General features: G+C 39.1%; 1 protein-coding gene across 6 annotated transcripts in view; it reads left to right on the forward strand.

Moving 5' to 3' along the window:
* The window catches only part of ADAM23 (ADAM metallopeptidase domain 23), a 188,966-nt gene that overhangs the window by 24,629 nt on the left and 138,274 nt on the right, over positions 1–26,063 (forward strand). For all 6 annotated transcript variants that reach the window (XM_060411249.1, XM_060411248.1, XM_015093509.4 and 3 more), the window contains exon 3: positions 21,035–21,111. In XM_060411249.1, coding sequence (XP_060267232.1) covers positions 21,035–21,111 — 77 coding nt within the window. The remainder of the gene's footprint in view (positions 1–21,034; positions 21,112–26,063) is intronic.

A 26,063-nucleotide genomic window follows, 5' to 3' on the forward strand; every position in this document is an offset into this window, starting at 1 on the left:
ATTCTGGAGATAGGTAAATAAAATCACCCTCATTTCAGATGCCAGTTGCAAGCACTGTACTTCTGACTGACTGGCTGTAAATAAGAGGTGCCCATGACCTCCTTGGGTTTGATTAATTTGCTTACAGCAGCTCAGAGCTCAGAGAAACATTTTGCTTACTAGATCGTTGGTTTATTATAAAAGGAGATAACTCAGGAACAGCCAGGTGGAAGAGATGCAGAAGGCAAGGTACGAGGAAAGGACGTGGAGCCTCCATGCTCTCTCCGAATCTCCATGTGTTCACCAAACCAGAAGTTCTCTGATTTTTGTTGTTTTTAAGAACACTTCATTGCATAGGAATGATTGATGAAATCATTGGCCATTGAACCTCCAGCTTCTCTCCCTTTCGAGGAGGTCAGAGGGTGGAACTAAAAGTTCCAATTCTCTGTTCAGGATTGGTTCCCCTGGCAACCAGCCTTCATCCTTAAATGCTTTCCAAAAGTCATCTCAATAGCAAAAACTTAGTTGTGGTGAAAAAGGGCTTGTTATGAATAACAGGACACCTTTATGGCTCTGAAATACTTTCAAAAACTATGACAGAGACCAACTGTTATGACAAAAGATGCTCCTATTGCTCTTATTTCCCAGGAAATTCCCAGGGTGTGGGGAGCTGTGAACCAGGAACTGTGTTTGAAAAAATATGTATATATTTTTGGTCATGTGACAAAATTCATATATTTCTTATAAATCACAATATTGCCCGTGGCAAATAGACCTTGTAGATGTGATCAAGTTAAAGATGAGGAGTTTATCCTTGAATATTTTAATGGGCAGTGTCATCACAGGTCCGTATCATCACAGAAACAGGTTGGAGACATGCGAGGAAGGATTATTACAGAGCTGGCTGCCTGATGTGCACAGAAGTTAGTGCTATGGCTCTGGCTTTGGAGGAAGCAAAGAACTTTATTTTGAGGTCATCTGGCAAGGAGACAGGAGACAGGACTCAAATCTGTATCTCCCATCCAGGGTTCAGGGCAAAATTTAAGGGCAGACTTGGCAGAAGCTGATTGCCTGGTCTCTTCCAGTCCCTCTGGAGGCCAGGTTTCCTTGCTGAAGAACTTCTCCCTTCAAAAAGGGCTCTGGTGGCAGCATTTCTGTCTGTAAAATAACTCCAGGTTTGAATAATCAGCCACTTGCTTCAAGAAAGCAAAGCCAGTTTAAGGTCGTCAGTGCTGTTTCGATTTTCCCCTTTTTCTTTATACATTCCTCAGTCTTGAGGGAAATCATGTGCTGACTGCTCTAGCTGCTTCCTGTTGATTAGGGGCATGGATTTTTATGAGAAGAATGAAATTAGTTTGTACTTAATTGTAAATATTCTTGAGTCCCACCTTGAACTCTTACATCTTGGGCACTTATCATGCTAGTGGGGAGACCTTTTTAAGTATACAAGGCAGACAATATGTACAAAATTTTATAAGACCCATGAAGGTGTCTACAAATATCAGAAAATGTCTGTAATTTCCCATGGCTTTCGGCATAGCAGTAAAGTCAATTTGCCAGTCATTGCCTGGTTCTATCCCTTGGTTTTGCACCCCTTTTATTACTGGGGGTGGCTTGGTTTTTGGATTGTTTCTGACTAGGTCAGGAAGTTTTTGTGTTACCTTTTGGTTGGTCCTTTGTGTTTGTGGACCAGCAGTAAATTGTAGCCAGTGATTGGGTAAGTCACTGCCATAATGGGTTCGTTGATGTAGATAAGTAATAACTCTTTTCATTAATTGCTCAGGTATAAGCACTAGTCCTTGTTTGTTATAAATCCAGTCTTCTTTGGTGGTTTGGTACCGATCATCTAAGTCTTAAGGTTCATCATGAAATCTCCCTTCATCTGCTTTCTCTAGATCCATATCTGAATACTGAGACTTAAAGAGGGATAGGTCCGCTCTCGGGATGAGTGCTAAGCCCTGAGGATCTGGATTTTTGGTTCCGGCTGCCTGTTTTGTGACCCGATCAGGCAAATTATTTCTGTTAGCTGTATAACATCAGTCTTTTGGTGGTCCTGGGCAATACAGTATGATTACGCCTAATATCATTATAATAGAGTCTAGTAAGGCCAGTATCTCCTCCATATGTTTTTTTTTCTTCCAGATGTTAGTAGATTTGCCCTTCTGTGTGGCTCCATGTGTGTGCACAGTAGAGAGGGCATGCTTAGAATCAGTGTAAGTGGTTATCTTATATTTAGCCCTAAGGTACAGGGTTCTCTTAAAGGCTTATGAGCTCTGCCTCTTGGGCAGACGTTCCTGGAAGGAGGGCTTCCACTTCTAAGACTTCAGCTTCCTGATGAGTTACTGCTCCTTATTCAGCCTTTCAGAGTCCCCAGTCCATGAAGTTGCTCCCATGTGTAAACATTTCTGTATCTGGTCGATCAGGCAGGTCAGGTCTGCTAGAATAGACTTCTTTAGTATTTGTATACAGTCCACAAGCCAAGGTAGCTTCTAGAAGCCAGAAAAGTAAGGAAACAGATTTTCTTCCAGAGCTTCCAGGAGAAACTGCCCTGCTGACACCTTAACTTTAAGCTCTAGACTGATTTTGGACTTCGGACTTCCAGAAGTGTTAAGGTAATTATTTGTGTTGTCTTAAGTCACAAAATTGGGCTTCCCAGATGTCTCAGTAGTAAAGAATCCACCTGCCAATACAGGAGATGTGGGTTTGATCTTTGTGTTAGGAAGTCTCTCTGGAGAAGGAGATGGCAACCTACTCCAGTATTCTTGCCTGGGAAATCCCATGGACAGTGGGCTACAGTCCATGGGGTCACAAAAAAGTCAGACATGACTTAGCGACTAAACAACAACAAGTCACAAAATTATGGAAATTTGGTATAGCAGTAATAGGAATGGGGTCAAGGATGACTGTCAGGCTTTTTCCTGGGGAATATGTTCATAGTTTTGGGTATTTGATGTGTGCTCAGTAGTGTCCGACTCTTTGCAACCTCATGGACTACACCTGCCGGGCTCCTCAGTTTGTGGATTTTCTAGGTAAGAATGCTAGAGTGGGTTGCCATTTCCTTCTCCAGAGGATCTTCCCGACCCAGGGATTGAACCCATGTCTCTTACATCTCTTGCATTGCCAGGCAGGTTATTTAACACTAGCAACACCTATGGGAATAGGCTACTATAGGAAAGGCTGGGGAGAAAAGAAGGCTAGGAAGAAACAGAACCTGCCCTCTTCAGGCAGACAGTTGGTCATCATTCGGATATGTTGATGGGTGAGTTGGCCTTGGTCTCAAGGGCAGCCCGAGGTGTGATGGAAATGTGGGAGCTAGCAACATATAAATGACATTTTGAAACCTGAGGCTTTACACCCCTGGAGAAAGCATATTACATTAATCATGGAAAGACAGCTTAGTAACTTCCAAACAGAGGCCAGATACAGACTTATTCCCCTTTATTACTTGCTGTTTAAATTATAGTTGTTTTCCTTTGAGTCACCAAATGACATTTCAAAAGATAATAATAAGCTGCCACTTTGGAAGGAAAAAAAAACCACATTAAGCATCCTTTTAAAAGATCACATTTCTGGACTGTATAGATAGTTGCAGTATTTCTTTCTTCATTGCTTTTGAAGAATACATGTGAGCTCACTTAACAGATTTAGACCTAAAGTTTAATTTGGGGGGATTTTTATGGGTATAAGGTTTTAAGAATTTGTTTCTTACCAGGTGGATAACCTTTACTTTTGAAAGAACCAAACTCCCCTTTTCTGTTGGTATCAGTCGCTTCGTGCTGTTTCGTTCCAAGGGTTTCAGTTGAAAATGAGCTTTGAAGTTAAAGTTAAATTTTATGTAAAGGCAGCTCATGTAGAGCAATCTGTGTAAACTCACATTTCTCCTAAACATATAGATCAGGGGTTCTCAACCAGGGACAGTTTTGTATTCCCTGAGGGACATTTAACAGTGTCTGGAGATATTTTTGGATGTCCTTATGGGGATGGGATGCTACTGGCCTCTCTTGGGTAGAGGCCAAGGAGGCTGCCAAACATACCACAATGCACAGGATAGCCCCTCCCCCCGTTCACATTAAAGATGTATGTAGCCTAAAATGTCAGTAGTGCTAAGGTTGGCAGACCCTGTAATAGAACTTGTACACCTACAGGTTAAGAAAATGGGAATTATTATCTTTCTGTCCCTTTGAAAGTGAAAGTCACTCAGTCATGTCTGACTCTTTGTGACCCAGTCCATGGAATTCTCCAGGCCAGTTGGGTAGCCTTTCCCTTGCTCCAGAGGATCTTTGCAACCCAGGGATCAAACTCAGTTCTCCTGCATTGCAGGCAGATTCTTTACCAGCTGAGCCACAAAGGAAGCCTAAGGATATAGGAGGGAATAGCCTATCCCTTCTCCAGTGGATCTTCCCAACCCAGGAATTGAACCGGGGCCTCCTGCAGGCAGATTCTTTACCAACTGAGCTGTCAGGGAAGCCCTCTGTCCCATTACATATATACTGTTCCGACGTAAATCTGATTGCTCATTGAGCTGGGGGACTTAGTTTGCTGCCTAGTTGCAAGTACTCCAACATTCTTGCAGATTGTTTAAGCGTTATTGTGTGAGAAACTGGCTAATGTAGTGTTGACTGGTTTGGAAGGCAAAGAAGAATTTAAAATAAATTTAAATGACTTCTTTGGGGGCTAAAATGAAAGTGCTAAATGTATTATAGTCCTGTTTTGGGGAAAATTTCATGTTCTATAAGCAGTTTTTATTTTGGATTGTTTATCAGGTAGCACTAACATTGCACCCTTGCTCAGTTCAGTTCCGTTTAGTCGCTCAGTCGTGTCTGACTGTTTGCGACCCCATGAATCGCAGCACGCCAGGCCTCCCTGTCCATCACCATCTCCTGGAGTTCACTCAGACTCACGTCCATCGAGTCAGTGATGCCATCCAGCCAACTCATCCTCTGTTGTCCCCTTCTCCTCCTGCCCCCAATCCCTCCCAGCATCAGAGTCTTTTCCAATGAGTCAACCCTTCTCATGAGGTGGCCAAAGTATTGGAGTTTCAGCCTCAGCATCAGTCCTTCCAATGAACAGCAGGACTGGTCTCCTTTAGGATGGACTGGTTGGATCTCCTTGCAGTCCAAGAGACTCTCAAGAGTCTTCTCCAACACCACAGTTCAAAAGCATCAATTCTTCAGCACTCAGCTTTCTTCACAGTCCAACTCTCACATCCATATGTGACTACTGGAAAAACCATAGCCTTGACTAGACGGACCTTTGTTGGCAAAGTAATGTCTCTGCTTTTCTAGTCATGACTAATTAAATACTGCCCTGATACAGTTATTTACTTATTTCAGGTAAAAAAAAATCATTTGAAGTAGCTATAATTGAAAAAATAAAATTGTAAAAATTGCTTTGCTTCTTATTCTTTGGCATTATTGAAATAGAATAAGTATTTGATTTTAAAATGTATTAATATATTGAAGAAAAGCCTCCTTCCTATCATTTGCTAACTTAAGTAGCAGTCAGGAACAGATGTGGGAATAAAGACATTTGTACAATGATCTCAAGCCTTTTCACTCCTAGATGCAGTATGAACTTTAATTAAAATTGCTTAGAGACTTTCAGAAACCCATATTATTTAGTAGGGTGTGGGATATGCTTTAATTTCTTGCAATTTAAGATTAAGCCTCTAAAGGTAAATTGGTGCAGCCACTATGGAGAACAGTATGAAGGTTCCTTAAGAAACTAAAAATAGTCACCATATGATCCTGCAGTTCCATTCTAGGCATATATCCTGAGAAAATTATAATTCAAAAAGATACATGCATCCCAAATGGGCTGTAAAGCACAAGGAGCTCAGCTCGGTGCTCTGTGATAACCTAAGGGGATGGGATGGAGGGGTATGAGAGGGAGGCTCAAGAGGGAGGGTTTGAATGGGTATGGGAACGTTTGAATACATTTAGCTGATTCACTTCATTGTACAGCAGAGACTAATACAACATTGTAAAGCAATTATACTCCAATTTAAAAAGATAGGAAAAAAAGATCCATGCAGTCCAATAAGTTCCATAGCAGCACTATTTGCAATTGCCAGGATATGGAAGCAACCTAAGTGTTCACTAACGGATGAATGGATAAAGAAGATGTGGGATATATACACAATGGAATATTAACTATGAAAAAGAGTGAAATAATGCCATTTGCAGTAACATGGATGGACCTAGAGATTATCATATTAAGTGAAGTAAATCAGATGGAGAAAGACAAATACCATATGATATCACTTATATGTGGAATCTAAAAAAAATGATATAAATGAACTTATTTACAAAACAGAAATAGACTCACAGACTTAGAAAATGAATTTATGGTTACCAGAGGGTATAGTGTGGGGGTGGGGAGGAAGAGATAGATTAGAAGTTTGGGATTAACATATACATACTACTGTGTATCCCTGGAGAAAGGAAAGGCTACCCACTCCAGTATTCTGGCCTGGAGAATTCCGTGGATGGTATATCCCATGGGGTTGCAAAGAGTTGGACACGACTAAGCAACTTTTACTTTCACTACTTTGTATAAAATAGATAAACGACAAGGATCTACTGCATAACACAAGGTACTATATTCAGCATGTCATGTTGTTCATAAAATGGATATATATACACTATAGATCATTTGAATCACTGCTGATTATACAGCCAGACAGTAACTTGGAAAATTGTATACTGTGATTTCTGTAAAAATTAAAAAAAATATGTTATAGGAGGTTTGAATGCATTTAATAACATAGGGAAGGTACTATATTCAGTGTCTTGATAACCCATAATGGAAAATAATCTGAAAATGGATATATATACATATAGATCTGAATCACTGTGCTGTACACCAGAAGTTAACATAACATTGTAAATTAACTATACTGTGATTTTAAAAAGTGGTTAAAAAATTAAAGTAAAAAAGAAAAATATTTAGAGGTTGTGCATTTTAATCCTCTAGGGGCATAACAATTGAAAAAATGGACTAAAAGTTTCTTGTTAATAAAGAGAAGAAAAGTCAAGTAAAAAAAATGATTCAGTTCAGTTCAGTTCAGTTCAGTCGCCCAGTCGTGTCCGACTCTTTGTGACCCCATGAATCGCAGCACGCCAGGCCTCCCTGTCCATCACCATCTCCCGCAGTTCACTCAGACTCACATCCATCAAGTCCGTGATGCCATCCAGCCATCTCATCCTTAGTTGTCCCCTTCTCCTCCTGCCCCCAATCCCTCCCAGCATCAGAGTCTTTTCCAATGAGTCAACTCTTTGCATGAGGTGGCCAAAGTACTGGAGCTTCAGTTTTAGTATCATTCCTTCCAAAGAAATACCAGGGTTGATCTCTGTCAGAATGGACTGGTTGGATCTCCTTGCAGTCCAAGAGACTCTCAAGAGTCTTCTCCAACACCACAGTTCAAAAGCATCAATTCTTCGGCACTCAGCCTTCTTCACAGTCCAACTCTCACATCCATACATGACCACAGGAAAAACCATAGCCTTGATTATGCCCCTAAGATTGTAGATACAGTTAGTAGGTTAAAATCACAAGGTGTATACCTTAAAAAATTCCTAAAATGAGATATGTAACAGTGTATTTCTAAAAGCAGTGACCAGTTTGAAGTATTAAAAGTAATTAAGATATGACCACTTTTAGAACATGGAAGTGGACTTTTGGAAAACCAGAGATAAACATTGTATTGTTTCTTTGGAATACTTAATACAGATACGTTAATACTGTCAACTCATTTGGTTTGTTAAAGAACTGACATACTCATTTGCTAATCATTGTTTTGTAATTTTAACACACACACACACACATATTTACACAAGACATATGAAAATGATGCTCTTGGACTTAAATTCTTTTGGGGGAATTTGTAGTGCATTATATACCACTTGGATTCCAAAGTGGTACTGTTGTAACAGAAAATGTTATTGTAAAACTCAGTGAGTGAGTTGCTTTGTACTGACTTCTATAGTCCTCTTCTCCCTGTCCCATTATCCCCAGTTATCTTAGCTTTCTCATTCAAGCCCAAATTATTTTAGACAGTAAGTTATCTGCTAAATAGATTTCAAACAGATGTTCTGAATTCTCACTACCATGTTTTCCTTCTGCAGCATTCCCCATTTCAATACATTGCTCACTCCTTCTGGTTATTTAGGCCAACATTTCTTGGTTCCCTTATTTCATTGGAGAAGAACATGGCAACCCACTCTAGTGTTCTTGCCTGGAGAATCCCAGGGACAGGGGAGCCTGGTGGGCTGCCGTCTATGGGGTCACACAGAGTCGGACACGAGTGATGCAACTTAGCTTAGCTTAGCTTATTTCATTTATAGTGCATATCTGATCTGTAAGTAGCTCTTGTTGACTCTGCTTTCACTAGCTACCCAGAATCCGAGCATGTCTCATCAACGCCACTGTTCCTACCCATGTTAAACCCATCATCAACTCCTGCCTGAATTATTGCAACAGCCTCTTAACTGGACTTTCTGCTTTCTCCCCTGGCCCCTCACCTTTAGTCTTTTGTCAATGCAACAGCCTTAGTGAATTTTGAAAAATGGCAGGCAGGTCATGTGACTCCTTGGCTTAAAATCCTCAGTGACTTCCTGTTTCATTAAGAGTAAAATGCAGAGGACTCACAAGATCCTATATAGCTGAACTTCTCTAACTTCAGTTGCTTCTTTAACTTCAGTGCCTATAACACCCTGCTTGATCCAAACTGGCTTTATTGCAGTTCTTTACCATACCCACTATGTTCCTGCCTCTGAACTTTTGCAACCACTGTTCTCTCCACCTGGAATTCTTTCCGCAGATATCCTTGTGGTTCGTTCCCTCAGCTCCCACTCTTTGCTCAAATGGCACCTTTTCAAAGAGTTCTGTCTGTCCGCTTTATTTAATACTGTCACTTCTTCCTTCTGTACACTCCCTTTGCCTCTTACTTCCTTTACTCCTTTTGCCTATAGCGTTTATCACCATCCAGTGTGTTTTACATTTATTAGTTGATTCAATTTCTCCCCGTTGCCCCTCGACACATTCTAAAATATAAATGCAAGGAAACTGGAGCTTCAGGTTGAAACATGGTAGATACAATAATTATTTGTTGAATGGGTAAATGATTTCATGTGTGATGTAGAAGCCAAGGAGGTCACATATAATCTGAGGAAACGGATGTGTTCCAAAGTACTATTTTTATTTTTGTATGTCTTCAAGGTTCCATGTAATTATAGGTTCTCATTTGGAAAGAAAAATGAGCTTTAATGAACCTAAAACATTCTGGAGACATAGGGAGAGCTATCATTTGTTTTCTAAAATAATCAGAATATTTTGCATAGCAGTCAGTATTCTAAATGCTAGTTTTAAAAATTCTGTGACTACAGGCTGTGGTTGGCATTTTGAAGAATTCTATAGAAGTTGAATGTTAGAGAAGATGAGGTCACATCAATATTAGCTTTTCTACATCTAACTTTGAGTAAGGTGCTGTAAAGAGCAATATTGCATAGGAACCTGGAATGTCAGGTCCATGAATCAAGGCAAATTGGAAGTGGTCACTCATTGGAAAAGACTCTGATGCTGGGAGGGATTGGGGGCAGGAGGAGAAGGGGACGACAGAGGATGAGATGGCTGGATGGCATCACGGACTCGATGGACGTGCGTCTGAGTGAACTCCAGGAGTTGGTGATGGACAGGGAGGCCTGGTGTGCTGTGATTCATGGGGTCGCAAAGAGTCGGACACGACTGAGCGACTGAACTGAATTGAACTGAACTGAAGGTATGTGTAGTGCCCATGTTACTTGTTTTGAGTAATATTATTATACACGACAGTTGTGAGCCTCTGTCCCAGAACACAGTTTAATAGCGTGACTTTTGAAGCCTAATGGCATCTATTTGTGAAATGGGAAAATCCATTTTCGGTTTGGTCCCCAGTTTGTAAGTTACTCTTTTCATGTGAAAGGGCAGAATGCAACCCTTCCACAGTCACAGCTAAGATCAGAAGAAAGGACAGAGCCAGATACAACTGAGAATTGGAAAACACAGAACTCTTTGTAATCCATAAATGTAGGCAGAGCTGGGTCCTGTCTACCCAGGACCTGTCTACTCTACAAGACAGAGCTGAGTAACATACAAGTAACATACAACTGGTGACACACATCTTCCAGAGGGTAGTTAAGGGAAGCAGAGACCTCTTAGGAATACTGTTGTCAAATAGCTATGTATATACCATGAACTCATAAGCAGAGCCTGAAACATTTCTTCAAGTAGAAATAACAGAGCTGATCTAGAGATTCCACTACAAATCAGTTCTGGACAAGAATAGCGTTAGGCCTACCAATGAAGATCAATGGAGTCAAGGTAACTCAAGAGAAATCTGGCCTGGACAGGTCTACTTAGCCTCTCTAGATTGTACATTTTCAGTAGTTTTTAAATGAAGGAGACATGGACATTAATATTTGAATTTGCTCTGTATAATTTATGGTTTGTTGTATATAATAATGCTTAGATGAGCAGTGAAATTACTGTCTCATTTTGTATTGACCCATTCATTCTTAATTAATCCTTATGTAGTCATCTTAAAGATCCAAGTGAAAGAACCTTCTTTTGCTCTAGATAGATATTTGAGTTGACTTGAGTCCACTGGACTTCATAGGCAGCATTCCAAGGACCAGAGTGGGAAGCCCAGGAAAGTAGGGCTTGTCATGGAGAGCTGCCTCTCAAAGCGTTTTTTTTTTTTTTTCTTTCAGAAAAGTATTAATGTTAAATAAGCAAATTAAAAAAAAAACAACACCTGTCATGTATATGAGTCAAAGACATTAAGCATGGAGCTTGGTGTTTGTTTCTTTTTTGTTTTCTGAACCTTATATCCTACTTCTATTCTTTTATTTAAATTATTTAGTGGGTGTTCAGTAATTCTTTCTAGAAAGGCAGAATTTGTTCTTGTTTTATCATGGAAGTGTCAGCAGCGAGAGAAGCACTCCTTGGAGACTCGCAGTCTGGTGATGTAGAAATTGACGAGGAAAAAGAACGAGATGAATCACACCTCAGCCACTAGATTAATGCATCAAATTAAATTTTACTATTCAGGAAGGCAACAGAAAGAAATGCTTCCGTGGTAACTATTGTCAGAGTTGTATTTTCACTCATCTTTCAGAAAATATATGAAAGCTAAATAATACAGCTGTAGTGATACTTGTAATGATTTACTCATTTTCAAATGCAAGAGCCCTAAGCCTATGATTTCATCTCTCTCTTGAATTGGCATTGTCGATTTAATATCTGCCAACATTAATCACTAAGGGTAAATGTATAGAAGACGGTTCATATAAATGTCCACAGATGATTTGTATGTGAAAGTGTATTGTTCACAAAGTTCTTTTGGGTTGCTAAATGATCACTAAGGAAAATCTTAATGTGACCCATTAGGGCTTAAAAGACCCCCTCGAGCCCTCTTATAATGTTAGAGGTAGCTTCTCTTCTTTGGCTGATCATGAGGAATTTTGCAAGTACATTTTTAGTAGAGATAACTCACGGTTTAGTCACTGAAATATCTGATGGATTATCCATGCCTATTTTCTCTCTTCTTCAGTGTCTGTCTTTTGTCTGAATCCTACTTTGAGAGCACCTCAAACTGAGGGGTAGGTAAAAAAAGGGAGGAAGCTGAAACTGGATTCTTTTTAAAACTGGTTTATTTAGAAGAGCGCTCTTATAACAGATTTGGTCAGAAATTAGAATTCAACCTGTTGTCCTTTTTTTCTGTATTATCAGATTGGATAATTGGATGTTGGCTAGACTTCTTTCAGAACAGACGTTCTGTCTTCCTTGGAGAGGCTGCCACAGAGAACAAGGTCAAACGGTGTCCTGCTTCTTTCACAGGGACAGCCTGATCTGCTCTGACCTGTGCAAAGTCTGTGCTTTGTGGTGTTTTTGGATTGTTTCTGTAATATCCGTCCAGGCTAAGATTTCCACTTCCTAGTTTAAGGGTGAAAGATAGATTAATTAACAAAATATCTTAGTATTTGTTGGACTTGTATGTGTTCACATGACTTACTGATCTCGTGTATTCCTTGTTTTGTAATAAATTACCATGTTTTAATTCTCACAATTAACTCTACAATCCAAACTGTAGTTTAACCCTCCAGAATGGAAGGCTTCCTGTCTTTTACCTTAAAGCATGTTTCTTAAGTTTCTATTTGTCAGGAAACACTTAGAAACACTTTGAAATTTTATCCTATTGAATCAGTCCTAGAACTATCTGAATTCTGTCTTTAAATGCTGAGAAGGATCTCCAACAAGCTTTTCTTAGTTCTCTCTAGACCTCAACATTCTCATTCCTCATATTTAAGTGCACTTGCTATGTATACTGTATACTTGTTCATACTAAATTGAGTAATCAATCATGGTTACGTCATCTGTGGTGTCTTTATAAATAATATTACTATTATCATTTAACTAAAGTATTATATTTCTTTTTGGCTTCTCATTTCATTTCCCTAAACAGACTATAAACTTTTTGATATAAATACTCATTCTCCTATACTTTTGGGCTTCCCTGGTGGCTCAAATAGTAAAGACTCTACTGTAATGTGGGAGATTCTGGGTTCTATCCCTGGGTTGGGAAGATCCCCCGGAGAAGGGAATGGCTACCCAACCCAGTATTCTGGCCTGGAGAATTCCATGTACTGTGTAAATACTCATTCTCCTATACTTTTACAGCTGCCACAGTACTTCATACAAGGTAGGGGTTCAGTGCAAGTTTGTTAATGGGTTAACCAATAATCCTGTGAAATGGAACATGCCAGAAGGAAATGTGATATTCTTTCCCACAAGCTACCTATTTAAATGAATCTTGGGAAGAACATTGAATAAATTACTTTAATTTGCAAAATTGCCTTCATGTAACATTTGCAGCTGTTCCACTTCTCAGGGAAATGATTCATATTATTTTAAAGACACAACAATGTGAACAAGGTCAAAGCATAATACCTGATGGTTATTAGCAATACAGATATAAAAGTTGCAAATTTTGCAGAATCTAAGTGCACATTGGATTTGCTAGGAGGTGGCCGGCTATAATGGGAGGGAGCTTTTAAGATGGAGCTGACTGATAACCTTTGTAAAACAGTAATATACTTTCTTTTTCTGGTTTTCTTTGTCCTTTTACTTTACCCCCCTCCTTTCTAAATTACTGAGCTCTTCCAATGTGGCCAGCCTTTTCTAGGAACTTTCTGTTACATTATTATATAATTTAATCATTGCATACATCCTGTTGGTAAGCTATTATTGTTTATTTTTTAATGACCAGGAAACATTGAGGTTTGGAGGCTTAAGGACTGCTGGCATGAACTTGGCACTTTTTCTCACTGAACCTGATATTTCTTTCTTTGATGTGCAACCTTGGACAAAAAACATCATTTGACTCCTTTGTGCTTTTTAAAAATGTCTTTCTTTTAGAAGAGGCTAATAAAAAAATCTGCCTTACTAGCTTCATATTATTCTAGATAACTGAGATAATTAAAACATGAGAAATATTGGGCATTATTCTTTTTATTATATATGAGTCTTGACTGCATTGGTGATCACCAGTGAGCAAACTTAGAAGAAGGGATTAGAACAAGATTGTAATTTAAAATGATCTGTTGATGTTTTCTTTTGCGCTTTAAAACTCCTAAAATATGTTCCCATGTTTGAGTTTTTGCATGACACAGAAAAAAAATCCACAGGTTGTACTTCTATGTTTCTTTAGCTGTGTGATAAACCCAGATTAGTCAGGTACAGAAAAGCCTCAATGAGCTAAAAGAAAAGTAATATATTTTCTTGTTTATTTATGATTATAAATCTTTGCTATACAACTTTATTCAATAGAATATTAGATCGGTTCCGTTCTCAAGTGGTGATTTTGTACAGCTTATGAGGAAATCGCTTGATAGTGACATTGTTTAACATTTTCTTTTACATTTTGCTTTTTTAAAAACTTCTTTAAAAATTTTTATATTGGAATATAGTTGATTTACAGTGTTGTGTTAGCTTCAGGTATACAGCAAAGTGATTCAGTTATACATACACATATATCTGTTCTTAAGAAAGTGATGTCTTTCCCTCAAACTGATTTCAATTTAAACTTGGCAGTTTGTTTCTTATTGCAATTTAACTATTTGGGTCACTGGATTCTGTGTCTCCTGTTTTTCTGTGAAGAGAAAAACATATTGTGCAACCAAGATTGATGCAAGGCTCCCTAGTGAAGCATCTTTCTTCAACAGCTCAACTCATTACAACAAAGGAGGCTCCTTGTATCTGAGCTGCTGGTTCTCTTCCTTCTTAGCTGGAGTATTTCCAAGGTTGTCTTTTCCGAAATATTGTAAAATGTCCTGGACCTCAAAAGAAGATAGTCTTTGAAATTCTGTGAACTCTTCCCACTGTGAAGAAAAAAGGGTGGACTCTTGAAGGATCTTTGGAAAAAAATAATTGAGAGTAGGGGAAGAAACCATGAGCAAAAAGATAAAGGGAGGAAAATCAATTCCCGAAAAAGTTATAGTTTATGCACCTGTGCATACAAAGACACACACACTGTCTATGTTTGATATTTTAATGAACATAGAATAAGAAATATTATCATAGGAATGAAGGAAATGAGAAAATTTTTACCTACAGTCTCATGTGTGTGTGCTAAGCCACTTCAGTCTTGACCAACTCTGCGACCCCATGGGCTGCAGCCCACCAGGCTCCTCTGTCTATGGGATTCTCCAGGCAAGAATACTGAAGGGGGTTGCCATGTCCTTCTCCAGGGGATCTTCCCAACCCAGGGATCGAACCTGTTTCTCTATGTCTCCTGCGTTGGCAGGCAAGTTCTTTATCTCTAGTGCCACCTGGGAAGCCCACCTACATTGTCTTTTCTGCTGGAAGGAATAATGGAAAATATGAAACAGCTGAACAGTTGATTACTAATGAGACCGTGTCTAATGAGACAGTTTTATTAATCTTTCTTCAAACTCTAATTATAGCAGTTTTCTTTCTCAAGCACCTTCTTTCCTGGAGCCCACAGCTCTCCTCTTTAGGAAGCAGAGCTGAAATCATCTCAGTGGTGTCTGCCCAGGCTTGCTTGACACCTTCCAGGTCTTTTGCTCCCTATTTGTAAAGCTTTTTCTTGTGTTATTGCTCTGCCACTCTGGATACGTTTTCTTCATTACTTAAATAAACTGAATATATCTCAAGGGCAGGGAAACGTCTAAATTTTCCTCTGTTACCCTAACCATGTCTCTTATAGAGCATAGTAAAGCAAAATACATGCTCAGTGAATGTTGACATTGATAGCATGGATACTGCAATTCAAGTTTCTCACTTTCTACTGAAATACAGAATTCAGTCTTGTAATGTTTTCTGAATTTGAGAAAGTGTAAACTGCTTGTTTCCCATATTCTGTTTCAGTTATGCACACACTGTAGAATTCACAAGTCCTTATAAGTAGGACAGAATACTAATGGAATACTTGTTATGTGTGAAGCATTTTTGCATGAAAACATGTATATCCTCAAAATACTTGCTTTTCATTTCTATAAGTAGATAGTCATCTTTTCCCATTGTTTTCATGTCCATATTAATGTTAATTATTCTAGAATGTAAGTCCCAAGAAAACCACTGTGTCTCTTCAGCTTATATAGTGTACCTTACCTAAAGCTGAATATTTATGATTGCTTAGTAGCATAACACTAGTGGATAAGATGCAAAGCCAGTCTTAGCTGAGGAATCTAATGGTCTTGTAAGTTATTTAATATGATATTAAATTGGCCACAAAGTTCGTTTGGGTTTTTCTAGAAGATGTTATGGACAAACCTGAACAAACTTTTTGGCCAGCCCAATACCATTAGGTGCCATCTACTAAAAGGAAAAAAACACAGGGAGGCAACAGCACATTGTTAAGATGTGTAAACTGTTCTTTAGTGAAGGAGGTTTGTGTATATAATTGAGTTTAGTTGTTTTTGTTTATTGGGCTCCTGTAATTTCCCTGTGCCAGATTCTGAGTCAAAAAAAAAAAAAAAAAAAAAAAAAAAAACCAAAGCGCTTAGGCAACAGCTGCTCTCAGTCCTTCAGGGTGGTAGTTCTGAGCCCAGGGTTGTGCTTATTCTTGTCGTGAAATGACGCTCCTTGACTCTAAAACCCTGCATTCTTCCACAGTGCTATTATAGTGACGGGCTTGTAAAAACAAGTGTTAATCTTTGAATCTGTTTAGCAGATGTCCTGATGGAGAAAATAACCCGTTATGACCTGATGGGTGGCTCATGTACTCTTCTCTGGACTATTCCTATGATTCTGTATTATTGAACATATTTCTAAACCTCGCTGTGCAGGTCCTTGTTTGTAAAAGAAGAGCAATGCTCTTTGAGGTTGTCTTTGTGTTTTCAGTGGTGCTGGTCAGTTAACTCTAAAATATTTAATAAGCTATAAACAATATGGCCATGTATTATAAAAATTTTCTACCTGTCCTGGCCATTCTTCCAATTTTTTTTTATCTTTTAGAAGAATCGGGTTTATATGAAGTAAAAATAAATAGTATCCAAAAATGTAATTTGTAAAACAATAATGACTCATTTTACCTGATTTGAAAACATATTTAAAATGAACTATTATCAAAACTATATACATGGTATTTTGTTAAAGAAAAAATGATCAATTGATGTGGAATAGCATAGAGACTCCAAAAGTTAAAGCCCATTTTAATCATGTCAAGGACAGAGCAGAAATAACAGAATGACAGGGAAAAGTAGCATTTGTCAGGTATTTATTTTGGTCTAGAGAAGAATCTGTTCTTTGTGTACAAAGGCAGAATGTATAGCAAAGGAAAGAGAATATGAGAAAATAGCATGCACCATTGTATGCTATTGAAATTGCTTCAGTGGGTACAGATATTTTATTTAATTTATTTATTTTTAATATAAAGTTATTTATTTTAATTGGAGGCTAATTACTTACAATATTGTATTGGTTGGGTACAGATATTTTAGATGAATATACTAATTCCATTTGCTATCTATGCAACGAAGATGAATGTTTAAGGAAATCTGAAGTCATTTTATGGGAAAATTTACTCCCTCTCAGCATTAAAGTGAATTCAGATGTTAAAACAGTCTTTCTGATAAAGGTAACAAAATAAAATTTTTTTCCTATGGAGAAACAGGAATGTTTTTGATATCATCGTACTAATTGCTTCAGTTGTTGTGAAGAGGAGTCTGTCAATATGTTTGAATCCTAGTGTTGGTTCTGATGATGATGCTGGCATACGCCAGACACTGTGCTGAGTAAGTGTGGGGACATTTGAAGGAAAGCTGTCTGTCTGGGCCACATGTACACATGTATATGTGAGCAGACGTGTTAGTGAGCATGTCACACAAAGCTCCACAGCCCACCTTTTCAGATTCATTGTTTGACGTTTCCACCAAGAGCCATTTTCCTATAGGCCATTTCATTAAAACCTTTTTTAAAGCTTGTTTCCCACGTTAATTTTTTACTCTATTTTTGTAATTGTTTTTCCCCCAGGCCCTGAATATCTTTTCTTCTCCTGGCAGGTGAATTCTTTTTATTTTTTTTATCTATAGCGTTTAATTTTATTTTTATCGTTGTTCAGTTGCTCTGTTGTGTTCTGACTCTTTGCGACCCCAGGGACTGCAGCAGTCAGGCTTCCCTGCCCTTCAGTATTTCCTGGAGCTTGCTCAAACTCATGTCCGTTGAGTCAATGATGCCATTCAACCATCTTGTCCTCTGTCACCCCCTTCTCCTCCTGCCTTCAATCTTTCAAAGCATCAGGGTCTTTTCCAATGAGTCGGCTACTTACATAGAATGTATGAAAACATACATACTTTAAAAAAACTTTCTATTTTGTATTGATTTACAAACTATGTTGTGATAGTTTCAGGTAAACAGCGAAGGGATGCAGCCATACATATACGTGTATCCATTCTCCCCCAGACTCCCCTCCCATCCAGGCTGCCATATAACATTGGGCAGAGTTCCATGTGCTATATACAGTAGGTCCTCTGGCAGGTGGATTCTTACTCACTTTTAAAACCTTTATTCAGACTGCACCTTGTCACTGAAGCCTTGGTCCTGGTGGCCCCTTAGACACGTGGAGGTTGACAGCCCTGCCTGCTTCTCTGGTAGATGCTGCTTTCTTGAGCCTGGGCTGTGTCCCAGCCATCTTTCTACATAGGGTGGGACTCAACACCTGTGTGTGGAAGGACTAAATAAAATAAACAAAGGAGAATCCCAGTATTAATATTATTTGCCAGGTTTTCCATTAAATTCTGTTAAACTGAAACTTGCCACATTGACTCAGTATAAACCTACTTAACAACGATCAAATTGTCTGACTCTCAATAATTTCTTCGAAATGGAGTAATCAGTTATAGAGGAGCCTAGTGGGCTACAGTCCATGGGGTCGCAAAGAGTAGGACATAACTGAGCAACTAACACACACGCACACACACAAGCAGTTATTACCCGGCTACATTAGTTTGCAACAGAGTTTTCTTGGGGTTTGTACTTTCTCAGTGCTTATTTGCTGTAAAATGAGTCTTTTGCTGGGTCACCATCAGGTTCTTTAGATTAGTTACAGACATACAGAGATTTATCTAAGTTTGAATTATAAGCACTTTTCCTTGGAATACTTACTCATTTGGAAGTTTTACTCCATTTGTTTTGATGTCCTATAATTTCCGTGAAGTTTTTCTCTTCAGTACTAAAGAAGTTGCTTATTTTCGGTCGTGCTGGTCTTTGTTGCTGCGCGCAGGCTTTCTCTAGTTGCACTGAGCTAAGGCTACTCTTCCTTGTGCACAGGCTTCTTATTGCAGCGGCTTCTCTTGTGGAGCAGAGGCTCTAGACAGCGTGGGCTTCAGTGGTTGTGGTGCATAGGCTTAACTGCTCCGCCGCATGTGGAATCTCCTCGGACCAGGGATTGAACTCATGTCCCTGGAGTTGGCAGGCAGATTCTTATCCACTGTACCACCAGGGAAGTCCCTATGTGTAGTTTTTGTCTTATGTATAGCTATTCTCTCTTCACCACAGTATGTGCTTGTTTATAAAGGTGCTCAAACAAGTACATTTAGCAGCTCTTTTAAGCCAGAGTGCCTTTAATGAACTCTTCTCTACTATTTAATATTCTTAAGAGAAAGTATGCCTAAGGGACATATTTTAGTCCCAGGAAAAAAGCTGTTTTCTTTTCTTAAGCTTTTGGGACCCAGAGATGAAAAATTTCCCCCTATACAAATTATTCATCAAGTAAAAATTTTCATGCAAAAATTAGTGCTTCAAGACAGAATGAATTTAGGTGAAAGACTTTGTGATAGTTATATTAGGTGAATAGAGGTTTTGCTGCAGATGACAGAGACCACACCTAATAAGACAGAAATTTCTCTCTCAAGAAGTTGTCTGAATACAGGAAGCTCAGATCAAGGATAATGACCCTGTTCTACATGGTTGTTTGGGGTCTGACATGATATCCCATGGTATTAGGGACTGAGGCGCCTTCTTTCTCATTGTTCTGTATTTAAAATTTAATATGTTAATTTCCTCTTAATTTTATTTGCTGATTATTGAGTGACTATCAGATCAGCAGTTATGCTTGACGAGAAGTTGAAGCCATGGTTTACTTATAGTATTTTATGGATTTGGCATGGCAAATTAGTCCTGATTATAAATATTTGGTTAGCTAATGAAAGTTCATATATTTTGGGAAGGATGGTCAATGTACAGATGTTTGCAAGACCCCTGTGATATCAGTTGTGAAGCAAACTGTCCAGAATGGAAAGTGATTGTCCATCACTTGGAGGGAGGGCACAGTGCTCCTAAAGTCTCAAGTTCATTCCCAACAGGTGTGTGTGAAGAAGGCTTACTGGAAAGTAATGTCATTGGTCTGCCCTTGAAGGAAGGGTAGGATTTTGATAATGGGAAGTGGAGGAGGAACAAGAGTGGAACAAGAGGAACAAGCAGTGGCGTTGAGAGAGTGGGAGTGAAAAGTGTCTGGTTGCTATGCATGTAGCGCTTCATAGATGACACCCACTGTGCCTTAAGAATGAAGTCTGGAGGAAGGGTGTTTGTGAGCAGGGGGTGAGGGGGGGGTAGGTTACATTTATCTTTGTTCTTTTTTTTCTGATAGGGTGACAAAGGAGAGATTTTTCTTGGATAATACTTTAACAAAACTTCATTGATTTGTTAATTTATATTATTCAAGATGCTTCTGTGAGCTATTCTAATCTTTAGGACCATAGCCGGCCAGGCTCCTCTGTCCATCGGATTCTCCAGGCAAGGATACTGGAGTGGGTTGTCGTGCCCTTCTCCAGGGGATCTTCCTGATCCAGGGATTAAACCCGAATCTGTTATGTTTCCTGCATTGGCAGGTGGGTTCTTTACCACTAGCAGCAGCTGGGAAGCCCCTTTAATACCTAGAACATATGACTCATGTTGAGATGAGATTATCTTTACATTTTGGGTTAAATCACAATGAGGACAGTATTTGTAAATATATAACTTTCAAAGAGGGACAGAGACTCTCAGTATCCACAGAGGGCCTGGTTTGACGTGCTTCTGAAGTTGGAAGGTTTTTTTACCGGAACATTCTGCTGATAAATCATTTAGAGAAAGTTCCAATTCATGATGAAGACCAGAACGCTGACATGAGTTTTCACTTAGGTGTGCAGAAAGAATTGGTTAGCTTTGTGCACAAAATAGGCTGAAATCAAGCTTTAATTAGTCAGACTTTTGCATAATTCATCACAGTCACTTTGAAAGTTCAGTTGAATCTGCTCTTAATTTTTATCAAGATGGATTCCTTTTTAAAGGACTTTTATTAGTTTCTTGCTGAACAGATATTTAGACCTTCCAAGTAAAACCATGATGATATCCTTGTTCTCTTTTTAAATAGATAAATTATTATATAGGGATAAATAAATAAATGAATCAGTCCATAAAATATTCTTCCTATTAAATATCATTCTTGATATCCGTATAATCAGCTTTAAAGATATGAAAGTAAACTAAGGTTCTTTCTGTCTTTTTGAATCCATAGGCTGTCCATCTGGCCCAGGCAAGCTTCCAGATTGAAGCCTTTGGCTCCAAATTCATTCTTGACCTCACATTGAACAAGTAAGTATTTAATTATGATCTTGTCAAGAAATAATTGCAATAAAACTCTACTTCATGATAATAGTTTTGTCAAAATAATATCTGTTGTTGAAGCAACTGATATTTTTAAGCTAATTATATGTCATATAGTGCCTAAAGAAAAATATAAAGCCTGAAGTTAATTATTTTCTTTTGCTGAAAGAAGAGACATTTAATGTATTAAAAATCTCAAATGGAGTACTTAAATGTGATTTTAAATGGAATAAATATTTGAAGTGATGCTAGCTAATTAAGTGCTAACTATAATCCTTACTATATATATGTATATATATAGCAAGCATGATAAATTACTGACTCAAGTGTAATTGGACTTCAGTCTAGAAATTCCACTTTACCTTTCAGTATGCAGTTCATATGACTTCCGTATGAAGGGTAAAGAAAATGATGACTTGCAAATAGTACCTATTTTGAGAAGGTTCTTTGCTTCCTAATTTGCTCTAATACACTTTCTTAGAAATTTTGATCCTGATGAAGATTTACCCGATTTTCCTCTGAGCATGTGTTTATGTTGATATTTAAATGCTATTTCCCAAGTTGGAACCGGTTGCACAGATGTCTTTGTACAAAGCATGAAAAAGAGCTATTGCCTTAAGCAGGACTCTTCAGTCTCTAATTGAGCCAGCAGCGAATATTTCTTTGGTGAAGGAGCATTCCTGCATGGTTTTCTGCAGCTTGAGAAGCTCCAGTCAGTATCTTAAACTCTCATCAGTATTTTGACTAAGACTGCATTTTTGCCAGAAAGATACCACATAATGCTATCAGACACTGTAATGTAGGTGACCACAGTTCAATATCTGAGAAATTACAAAAGACTCTAAAGAACAACTATTAAATTTCTTGTGTGCCAAATTCTGAGAGCTCTGCAGAAAAAAAAAAAATTGCAGAGTCAGCTTGGGTACTCCTTACTCAAGTGTAATTGCAGCTTTAAGTCAGGATGAATCAGCAGAACTCAGAATTTCCTGTGTTACAGATACTGCAGGTTTTCGTCTTTGAGTCTGCTGAGTATTAGTTGAGTTCCTTTTCACCATGCTGGGTCAGCACTGTGCCTGCCTGAGAGATTTGTCTTGCCAATACTTAGACTATGTTGAGTAACAAGATATAGCTAATTTTAGTTTGTTTGGATCTTCTGTTCCTTTAACTCTTACTGCAGTGGATGCTGTCATATCAGACTGTGCCTTGGTGATAACAACCAACATTGCTTTGTGGTTGAACATTAAAACATCCTGGCTATAGCGCAGCATCCCAGATGACTGAGAAAAGATCATATGGGGATGTCCAGGGTACTTAGAGGTCTGTAGGCACATCCAAAAATTATCTACCACTAATATTTAACATGCAGAGGAATCAAGTTGAGCACCTACTGTGAGCAGCCCTTGCCTTAAGGAGCTTATTACTAGGGAGAGGCCAATACATATAATTTTACAGGAGTGTGAAATTCATTGTGCTGGTGATAATGAACCAGCAATCCATGTTGGTTGGAATGCTATGGAGGCACTGAAGATTGGAAGCTCTTTGGGCTGGAAGAGTGTGGAAAAGCATTTTAAGAAAGGTGATGCTTGAGCTAAATCTTGGAAGGCAAGTGCTAGTGAGGAAGAGAAGTGTTAGGGATGGATCGGAGAGTGAGAAAATGGAGAACTGTATTCTAGGCAGAGCAGAGAGTGTATGCTATGGAGGCAGGGCCATACAGCAGTGTGGCAAGTTAAACTTTGTTGAATTTCTTGGTAAACTACAAGATTGATGCAGAGGGAGATAAGTCAGGAGAGGTAGGCCCAGGGACAGCTCAGTTCCTGGAAGATCTTGTATATCATGCTTAAGTACTTGGCAATTATAGCCTAGACTGTGAAAAATGAAGTAAGGGGAATAAACACAAGTTCTATTCTCAAGAAATGCTAAAAGGCGTGGAGAGAGAATGCTTTTAAGAAATCTTTGATTGATAAAAATCATTAGGATAGCTTTGATGTGGGTGACAAGGCAGAAAAAAGACTTAAAGTTAACTGGTACCTTGATTGCATAACTGGGTAGAAGATGGTATTGAGCTGAAATGGGCGGCACAAGGAACAAACAGGTTAAATGGTGAAGAGAAAAGAATGTGAAATCAGGGTAGACATCATTGATTTGAGGGCTCTGGGACATGTCTACATGGAGGCTGGATAGAGCAGTCTGAAGTACAGGGAAGAGATGGGGGCTGGAGGCTTAGCTTCCTAAGCTTTAGTTTCCTGTTTAAGCTATACGTTGCTATAAGGACTAACTGAGCTAATGTGTGGTACTTAAATTTCTCTGTTGAAGCCTTAACCTGAAACATGACTGTATTTAGAGACAGAGCCTCTAAGGAGGTAATTAAGGTTGAAAGAGGTCATATGGTGGAGTCTTGATCTAATAAGATTAGTGTTATTATCAGATAGATACCAGAGAGCTTGCTGTCTCTCTCTCTATCATGTGAGGACATAGCAAGAAGGCAGTCGTCTGTAAGCCAAGAAGAGAGCCCTCACCAGGAACTGAATCTGCCAGAATGTTGTTCTTGGAAAGTCTTCAGAAGTGTGAGAAATAGATCTCTAGTTGTTTAAAGCATGCACTTTATGGTATCTTATAGTGGCAGCCTGCGTTGATTAACACATTCAATATATATTTGTATTTATGCTTAATTATTATTGCCACAGCAAGGCAGTCATGGGGCTGGGTGTTGGGGAATTTAGGATTGAAAAAGAGAATCAGTGACCTCATGGAACTTATGGTCTAATAAGAAAAGCACAGTAAGTCTTTGCTTTGTTTTCTGTCAGTACTTCTTTTTTTCTCATTTTTGTACGTGAGGGTAGTATACTCTGTGATCTTTACCTTGCTGAAAGTTAGACTGAAGGAAAACTTGAGGACAATTTGACAGGCCAAGGTTGATATGCATTCAAGGTAATGAGCACTGAGAATTCAGACAACATACTTTTGTTGAGTTAATAACCTATTTGCAATACATTTGGTCCTTCTCCAGCTGCTTACCCGAAATCCATTAAAAAGCATGACAAGACTTGTAAGTCATTGACTGTTTGGATATTTGACTTTCCATTTGATTGTGTCTGATGTGGCTGCTGAAGCCTTCAGCATGCTCTCATGTTTATTGTAAAGGGAAATCCGTGCAGTCCTTCTGGCCTTTGCCTGGCACAGAGATGGAAGAAATCTCAGGACGTCTCAGGTGCAATAAGACAGCAGTTTGTTCCTGAGAGAACACTAGTCAATGAGAGAATAAGGGGCTCTTACAAGGCTCTCCTGTACATTTGTCTTGAACAATCAGGAAAGCTCCAGCTGGGTGGAATCTGTGTGAGGCATCAGTATTGGAAGGTTGTAGCTTAAAAGTGAGGAGCAGACCTAAAGCAGCTTGGAGAGTCAGGACTTTGCCTCACGGGACCTAAGTGAGCTGACAAAAACAACTCTGACTTGATGAAAGACAGAGTGGTACAAGCTGCACCATTATTGTCAAACGGGGACCAAACTAAAATAATTATGCATGTGTACTTATCAGCTGTCTGGTTTGCTTTCCACACTGCAGCGAGAGCAGAGTTCTGTCGTGACTGGGTCCCTCTAGGGGAAGTGCAGGGGAAGGTTGGGGATGAACAACTTGTGTGGCCTTTGGTCTCTTCTTTTTTTAAATTAATTAATTTATTTTAATTGGAGGCTAATTACTTTACGATATTGTAGTGGTTTTTGCCGTACATCGACGTGAATCAGCCATCGGTGTACATGTGTTCCCCATCCTGAACCCCACCTCCCACCTCCCTCCCCATCCCATCCCTCAGGGTCATCCCAGTGCACCAACCCTGAGCACCCTGTTTCATGCATTGAACCTGCGCTGGTCATCTGTTTCACATATGATAATATACATGTTTCAATGCTATTCCCTCAAATCATCCCACCCTCGCCTTCTCCCACAGAGTCCAAAAGACTGTTCTTTACATCTGTGTCTCTTTTGCTGTCTCACATATAGGGTCATCGTTACCATCTTTCTAAATTCCATATATATGCGTTAGTATATTGTATTGGTGTTTTTCTTTCTGACTTATTTCACTCTGTATAATAGGCTCCAGTTTCATCTACCTCATTAGAACTGATTCAAATACATTCTTTTTAATGACTGAGTAATATTCAATTGTATATATGTACCACAGCTTTCATATCCATCTGTCTGCCAATGGACATCTAGGTTGCTTTCATGTCCTGGCTATTGTAAACAGTGCTGCAGTGAACACTGGGGTACACGTGTCTCTTTCAGTTCTGGTTTCCTTGGTGTGTATGCCCAGCAGTGGGATTGCTGGGTCATATGGCAGTGCTATTTCCAGTTTTTTAAGGGATCTCCACACTGTTCTCCATAGTGGCTGTACTAGTTTGCATTCCCACCAACAGTATAAGAAGTTTCCCTTTTCTCTGCACTCTCTCCAGCATTTATTGTTTGTAAACTTTTTGATAGCAGCCATTCTGACTGGCGTGAGATGGTACCTCATTGTGGTTTTGATCTGCATTTCTCTGATAATGAGTGAGGTTAAGCATCTTTTCATGTGTTTGTTAGCCATCTGTATGGAAGACACCCTTCTTTATTCCTCCATTTCCCTGGGAGGTGAGTAGTTTGTTCTGATGTGGGGAGAATCAGGGGTATTTGATTTAAGATGAGTATCTAGAAAATGTTGATTGAAAGAAGTACATGCATACAGTGGTTTGCTTATGAAGAATAGTTCATGCAATGGTTTTAAAAGAAGAGGGGCTTCCCTGGTGGCTCAGAGGTGAATAATCTGCCTGCCAGTGCAAGAGACACAGGTTTGATCCCTGGTTTGGGAAGATCCGACATGTTGCAGAGCAACTAAGCCTGTCCACCACAGCTATTGAGTGTGTGCTCTAGAGCCCAGGAACTGTGACTTCTGAGCCCGTATGCCTCA

The sequence above is a fragment of the Ovis aries genome, chromosome 2 (assembly GCF_016772045.2).
Source record: "Ovis aries strain OAR_USU_Benz2616 breed Rambouillet chromosome 2, ARS-UI_Ramb_v3.0, whole genome shotgun sequence".
NCBI classification, from domain to species: Eukaryota; Metazoa; Chordata; class Mammalia; order Artiodactyla; family Bovidae; genus Ovis; species Ovis aries.